The following is a 7,839-nucleotide window of genomic DNA, read 5'->3' as shown; positions in this document are numbered from 1 at the left end:
CAATCTATTGACAAGTTGACTAGGCCAAATAACAAGTTATGAAAAGCAATTTATATGAAGTTCATTTTTTGTGCTTAAATGACGTTATTTCCACATTTTATTGGCAAATGACAAGTTGATTCAGCCAAACGACAAGTTATAAAAAGCAATTTATATGAAGCTTATTTTTTATGTTCAAATGACATTAGTTTCAGATTTCTTTCGCGATTGACAAGTTGAGTAAGCCAAATAACAAGTTATAAAAAGCAATTTATATGAAGTTTATTTTTTGTGTTCAAATGACATTATTTTCATATTTCTTTGGCAAATGACAAGTTGAGTAAGCCAAACAATAAGTTATGACAAGTAATTTATATGAAATTTTTTTTTTGTTCAAATGACATTATTTTCAAATTTTATTGCTAAATGACAAGTTGAGTAAGTCAAATAATAAGTTATGAAAAAATTTTATATGAAGTTCATTTTTTTTGTGTTCAAATGATAATATTTCCAGATTTTTTTGGCCAATGACAAGTTGAGTAAGCCAAATAACAAGTTATCAAAAGCAATTAACAATAGTGAAAAGCCAAATAACAACTGTGATAAGTGAAATCATAAGTCTGTGAATGAGTTCGTCATAAATTTCAGAACACTAAATGGATTTATATTGATACTATTTACAACTGATAAATACTTAATGTTAACATTGCTCTGCCCATAAACAAAATACCAATATTTTCATATTGTCATGTCATGTTGCTGCGATCAAACTAATCAATCTTCAATTACATTACCATAAAAAATTACAATAATAGTAAGCCAAATAACAAAAAAACCATAGGTGCTTTAACAGCACCCAAATATTGCAATCAGCTTCAATATAATTTTGTTCAATCAAATGAATCATTTACATAGAGAAATCAACACCAACAACCTCTTCTCTTTCCGCCTTGACGTTAGGGTTTTACAACTTTAACATTCAAAATGATAAGATCCTGATTCCCTCCCTCCACTACACCACTTGAGGCTTCACACTCAAAGTAACAACCATTACATCCATCCATTTTTCCTCCTACACTCTGTCATTCGTGACATACCTCACCCCTATCCATTGCAACTAACCCTACCAAAATCGGAGTTTAACAATCTAACTACAAAATCAAAAATATCAACCTCCAACTAATCAAAACCTCCTCAAACTACCATCTTCCATCATCAACTTCACCTCTCACTCATTCTATACCCATAACCCAGCAACCCACAATACAACTCACCACGTTGAAGAACAAAATCACATTCCTCGATCTTTGTAGGTAGAGAAGAAGAAGAGTTTAGTTAGAAGCACTACTCACTTGATTCTCAAGTTTGTGCAATGCAGATATTGTCTAATCTTCTTTTTCTAAAAGCTCTCCCGCCAATCTCTAGCTTCATTATTGAATCTGAGTAACTAAGGGGTATTTTAGTCTTAGGCATAATTTGCTCATTACAATTTAAGACCTGGTCTCTCCATACAATTTAACTTCTTCAAGTGTGCGTCTCGTAATTTTAATAACTGATGGGTCTTTTATTACCATTTCCCTATATTTTACTAGAAATACAAATACCAACGCTCGATCATTTGTCTTTGGTCCAGCCCACCGACCTAATCTGGCCAGTACACCCAACGCAATGCCGAACCCAATCAAGCAATCCAATTAGACCACATCTTTTCCCCTTTTTTTTTTCAAAAGGAAAGTACCAAAAACAAAAAGGAGAAAAAAAAAATACATCCAAGTCATTATGACTTAACTGAATAACATAGAGATGATGGAGAGCGGAAGGGTTTAATTCCTGTCGATGTGGAATAATTCTTCTCAATATGGTGAATCAAAGTTCAATTCTCACTGGGAGGAGTGCCCGTAATCTCTGGATTGCAAGCCCGTTTCTGGACAGACTACTGGGCGGGAGAGTTGGGGCCACTGCACAACTTTCCATACGGGCCAATTCCTGATGAAGAACTTCCTTGACGGATATGGGAATTGGAAAGGGGGTGAGTTAAAGCAATTGCTGCCACAAAAAACATACCGGGCCTGCATTCGGTGCTCATCACTTGATGAGCACCCAATGCTCATCAAGTGATGAGAAATCTGGACCGTCCAGATTTGATCTGGACGGTCCAGATTTAATATTTTTAAATAATTATTTTAAAATAGAAAAAATTATTTTTTAAAAGTATGATAGTTAAGAAATTATCTTTATTTTTTATTCTATACCTATTAAAATAATTATTTTTAAAAATAAAAATAAAAATAAAATAAAATCTGGACCGTCCAGATCGGATCTGGACGGTCCAGATCCTGATGAGCACCCAATGCAAATCCAAAACATACCGCCACAGATTGCACAAGTCCCAACGACCTCGAATGCTGCACATAGGTGTGTTCGGCATCTTATGATGAAAACCCAGACTGGGACCTTGTATGGAAATGGCCGGAATCTCATAGTGCCAAGCCACCTCCAAGAGCACTTCTATAATTGCCCCTTTGATACTTGGCTCAAAAAGAACCTTCGCTCCAGGAACCCGAACCCTCCACTGTTAGAGCACAGGAGTCCTATACAGGACGATACGCATAGGCTGATCCCTGTTTCTCTTCGCTTTTGTTTTGACTCTTTTTGTAATGACTCTTTAGTGCATATTTTCTAATTAATGAAATTCCTATTCACTCAGGGGGGATAAAGTCCCCAGGGGCCTACCATCACAGGACATCTAAACAGGTCACAGAACAGAAGGCAACACATAAAGGGCCTGTTTGGGATCACGTTTGGGCCTCCAAACGTGCATCCCCAACGGAGAAGCAACAGGCAAGCTGAAAATGGGTGTTTGGGAGCACGTTCACGCAATCTGACTTCTGCCACCCAAATGCACTTCTGCCATAAGTTGAAAGAAGTTACTTTTCGGTGAGAGTGTGCGTTGCAGAATACCGTTAGAGGATTAGGTGTTAATTTATTAATTTTGTGCGGCACACGTAGCCCAACATCTTAATATTAACATACTAATGTTAGTGGACTCTTTCTCTAATATATTACAGGCGTAACTTCATGAATTTTGCGACAAATATCAAATGTCTTTGAGGGTGAGAAGGCAAGGCCAAAGAAGCAACTAAATTAAATTTCCTTATTTTTAATAATTTTATTTTCATTACTTCTTTAAAAATGATCACATTATATATATAATTTCTTTCTAATAATAAATTAAATTTCTTTACTTTTAATAATTTTATTTTCCTTACTTCTTAAAAAAGTCACATTATATATATCTAATATTAGATATGTACTATTTAATAAAATTTATGTCTTTTTAAGTCATTTTATATCTAAATTTACTTTTATCATCCAAACAAGTTTTAGCTTCTCAAACTGACTTTTTTACAAAACCCAATCCAAACACAAATCACTTTACACTATCTAACTTTTACTCAATCTGACTTCTGTAAAAATCATATTGGAAAAAAATTACTTCTGCCACCGCTATCCCAAACACACCCAAAGCAAGCTAAAAATCTACGTCTCTATTCATGAATATCATCATAATGAGATCCATATTACAGACACTATCCTGTTCATGTATTTGACAAAAGGAAAAGCAAAGAGTCTTTGCCTCGCCTCCTAACTTACCCAAAAAAGACAGTACATGAGCAGAACATTCATTCATACCACTTACTACGAGAAATAGGCTGCACTACAAACTATCTTTGATCTGCTAGCAACATAAAGAATACCCATATCCCAATCACTGTTCTTTCCAAATTCTCCCCGTAACTCTTAGCTTCAATTCCTTCCTGTCTCCCCCGGAAAAGAAGAGGGCCATGTTCCTTTGGATGATAAGCCCGTCAAAACTGTCACGAACTTTGCGGTGGCTGTCCCTGATGCTTCTAGGCACGCCCTGCCATGTCATCTTCCTCCCATTACCACCAACCTCGAGACTGTAGCTATAGTTCTTTGCATCATTATCATCACCCATAAATCGCAAGAAGGCTATGTAGACTGGAGCCATCCCCAGCTGAAAAGCTTCGAAGTGTAGACAAAAATATTGACCAAAGCAACTGAAGACCTATAAAACCAAGGTGAAATCCAACATTCAATTAACACAAACTTTACACAATAATAAATGCGCCAATCCAAGTATCAATTTATAAAGTGCATCAATAATGCACTTGTACAGGAACCTCGGATTTTAATTTCTTAGGAAGCTAAAATTTATTACACCTTAATTTTACAATGTTATGGCAATTCCACATAATGGGTGTTAATTTACCAAGTGCTAGAAAGGTGCAAGGCTAATTATCTCAATTCTTTTTTTATCACCAATTAAGACAAGTGCACATCCAACCACAAAGGAAAATTACACAACTCATCGTTATGCTCGTGAACTTACAAGGCCAACAGAAGGCAGGGCTAGGGAAGAACAGACTTGGAGTTGGGAAAGAATACTGTACCGTAAGCATCCACGTGGCGTTTTCAACTTCTTGTGGGTTTGATTTGACATAACGATGATTAAAAGTGCTCCCATTATGCATGTCCACTTTGTGATCATCTTTCAAATGGGCCACCAGAAAAGGAATATCACCAATGACACTGCATTCTGAACCAGCATATGGACAGTTATATGGTCTATATGCACATTGAGATTCATGCTTCAGCTTGCAGTAATAAGGATATATGCCCATGCACCCAAAGGCCTGGTATTTACAGGGAAGTTCCAAAGATGCAGCCACCTTCTCCAATGCCAAGCATCTAATATTGCCGAGCTCATGTCTACAGGTAGGACACCGGTTGTGGACCCTGGGTTTGCAACCTGAACACAAAGTATGGCCATTTGAACACTGCAACAAGGAAGATTTTTTACAAGTTATTAGTAAACTTCCTTAAAAAGAAAATCTTTTCTTGGGCATAGGTATTTGACAGAAAGCTGTCAACAATCAAAAATTAGCAGAACTACCATGTAAACAGAAAAATAAACAAGCTCAGTCTCTTCAAGTTTAGGAAACTCAGATGTTCATAGAGACATCAGTGAACCAGCAATCCGCAAACCCCAACAAAGAAAATGATTACAAAGAAGTTTGCATTCAAGAAGGTAAGGATTCTTTATCATGACCAAAATATTCAACATACAACAGTAGTCATGTTCTATATTAAAATATAAACAATGGAAGTATTTTACTTTCAATGACTAGCACATTTAAAAGGCATTAGATATCACTTTTCAAAATGAAGACCACCCCAAGTCTGATCATTCATTCGTGTACGATCCCCCTTTCAGAAATAATTTTATCCAGCCAATACTGCAGTCCCAACAAAACAGGATTTCTGATTTAGAAAAATAAAGAACACTTTTGTCCAGTGAACTATAGAATGGATACTTTTACAATCATGTGTTGCTCATGATTATAAAATGCCTCAAAAACAGTTTGAGTTTAGTTTAGGCTACGCATTCCCTTTTTAATCTGGTTTTTTCTTGTACACAATTTTTTAAATTTGAGAAGAACGGATGTAGTAATTCTCTCGAACCAACATTTTTAAATTGCAATCACATACTATATATAGAATTCAAGATATCAACAATGAACATCAATTGTATAGACAACCTGGTGGATTGGAGGGTACATTGCATTCAAACACACGGGACACTCTAAAAGTTCATGAACACTGCTTGTAACAGCCACATTAGATTTTAGTGCAGTTTGTGCAGGATCATTCACAAGCTCAATGATATCCATTGGCTCTTCATTTGAAGGAGGATCAACATCAGATTTGCTTTGTATATCATCAAAGAATGGATTGCTAGAAGCCATGCCAGTACAGGCAACCACCAGGCCTACGTTGAAAAAAAGAAACAAAAGTAAAAGGAAATTAGTGATTCAACCAAAATCCATATAACCTTCATCCTCATCCTCATCCTCGTTAAAATTAATATCCTAACACAAGCTGGGTCCATGACTCATAAGCAAAACAACATTCATCACAAGGCATAAGCCAGTAGCATATTCTGTCAACATTTTTGTGCCTCCAAGCAAAATTATTTTCACAAGAAAAGCCTGAACCATCAATAATCCTAAGGCTATCCCAGAAATGGAACCAAGGATACATCATTAACTAGGGACATCGATAACCGTTAGATCTAGTTGTGAAACACATTTAACCAGCTCTTAGTATAGACTAATAACTTTTTACATTATTCAACAGTCTTTCCTTCTATCAGCCATTCAAAAGTTCTCCACAATTTTCAACTTTTACTACCAAACCTGAGGAATTTTGGCAGTGTATTGCAATATATCCTTCTTCCAGGGGAAGAGGAATCAACCAAACAGTACCAATTCAAAATGCAATCATACAAAAGAAAGTCAGAGTTCAATTTTATAATTTCCAATATTTATTGCCAAAAGCAGTGATTAATGGAGTTAAATCACACACAATAACACAAGCACTTCAAAAAGTTGTCCAACACCCATCAAAACTCAAGTCCCATGCCAAGTTTCAATTTCAAATTCTAAATTCCTAGCATACATGTTCAATACAAAAAAGCATTCTTCAGGTCAGAAAAGCATCATCAAACTATTACTACAAATCCAAAGTGTATGAATACTAAAAAGAACTCATAGAGTAAACATAGAGTACGTATTTGGTCCAGGGGTGCAACAAAAACACAAACAGGCCAGAAATAAATTTAGTAGTGTACTAGTGACTTCATATCTCCCATAAATCAGCACAAAAGAGATAATTTTTTAATTGTGATGACACAACAAGACATGTGAATCGGAACACATTATCATGCAGATTAGCAAAAACAGGTGAGGACACCATCACAGCAATGTAAATACCGTTTGGAAAAACATGACATGGTCTCTATCCATGTCCTTATGCAATTACAGAAAAGATATTGCATGGAGAGGTGTAAAGCAAGAAGAACCCCTCTCTCAGATGCATAGAAAATTTCAAACTGTAGTCTAAAGCCCAAACAAGCTAAGTTTAGGAATCGAAACTACAAATCATGATATTCTGACAAAGGAGTAGTGAGCGAAACGACCAGCACTCATCAATTTCACAATGGCTATGGGGAAAAAAAACGCACACTTTAAATCATTGCAGCCAGTCAAATAATAAAACACTGTGGCAATCCATTTCATGAAAAAGCACGTACACAATGAAGACCACACAATCGTCCTAAAATGCATGAACACAACCGGTTCCGTCAAATTGAAGTGGCAAAGACAAAAGCAGCCATATAGATGAACATTGACCGAATCGCGCTCCACCAGACGTTCAATTTACCAAGCAAACAAAAAACGTAATAGAAGCGATGAAGTAGATTAAACTGCTTCAAAAGAACAAACTGTTCTAACCAATCACATGCCAGACTTAAACCCTAACCTTGTAGCCAAAAATGCACAGTAATTCCGACCAAACCAGCAACAGATCTACGAAATAGAAATTCAAAACCGGAACAAATCAAGCAGGGGTAGAAGAACAAAATAAAATGAAAAATAAAAGGAAACTCGTAACCACCGGAAATCAGAGAAAGGCCTCATCAAGAACCAAAGACAGGAAAACGAGGTGGGGAACAGAAGCGCGCCTGGAATATACGAGAGAGGCAGAAGAGACAAATACCTAAAATGATGACTTGATCAAAAGGCCATTGCAGAGAGAATATGAAACGAAACGCAGGAGATTGGGTGAAGAGAGACAACGAAAAAGAAAGGAGCGAAGTTGGTAGACGACCCCGCGGCCTTTGTATGAGGAGACACTGTAATAATTAATAAGAGCAGGCACGAGTGCGCGTTCCGAGTGGGAGAAGAACTTCAAATTAAAGAGAAAGAAGAGAGA

General features: G+C 36.4%; 1 protein-coding gene across 3 annotated transcripts; it reads right to left on the bottom strand.

The window, feature by feature from the left end:
• Positions 1-3,504: 3,504 nt before the first annotated feature.
• LOC114719295 (E3 ubiquitin-protein ligase DIS1) lies at positions 3,505-7,839 on the bottom strand. Of its 3 annotated transcripts, XM_028904775.1 has the most exons (5): positions 7,624-7,839; positions 7,387-7,433; positions 5,604-5,833; positions 4,455-4,841; positions 3,505-4,069 (listed from the first exon to the last, which is right to left on the bottom strand). In XM_028904775.1, exons 3-5 carry the CDS (start codon positions 5,808-5,810, stop codon positions 3,749-3,751), a joined length of 915 nt encoding a protein of 304 aa, XP_028760608.1. In that variant the 5' UTR covers positions 5,811-5,833; positions 7,387-7,433; positions 7,624-7,839; the 3' UTR covers positions 3,505-3,748. The 3 variants fall into 3 exon arrangements, with proteins under 3 accessions (XP_028760608.1, XP_028760607.1, XP_028760606.1); XM_028904774.1 differs by lacking the exon at positions 7,387-7,433; XM_028904773.1 differs by lacking the exons at positions 7,387-7,433; positions 7,624-7,839 and adding an exon at positions 7,157-7,347.

This window comes from Neltuma alba, unplaced genomic scaffold (genome assembly GCF_004799145.2).
Source record: "Neltuma alba isolate B1F8T4 unplaced genomic scaffold, ASM479914v2 tig00011902_pilon, whole genome shotgun sequence".
Taxonomy (NCBI): domain Eukaryota; kingdom Viridiplantae; phylum Streptophyta; class Magnoliopsida; order Fabales; family Fabaceae; genus Neltuma; species Neltuma alba.
This window is presented reverse-complemented; position numbering and strand designations above follow the sequence as displayed.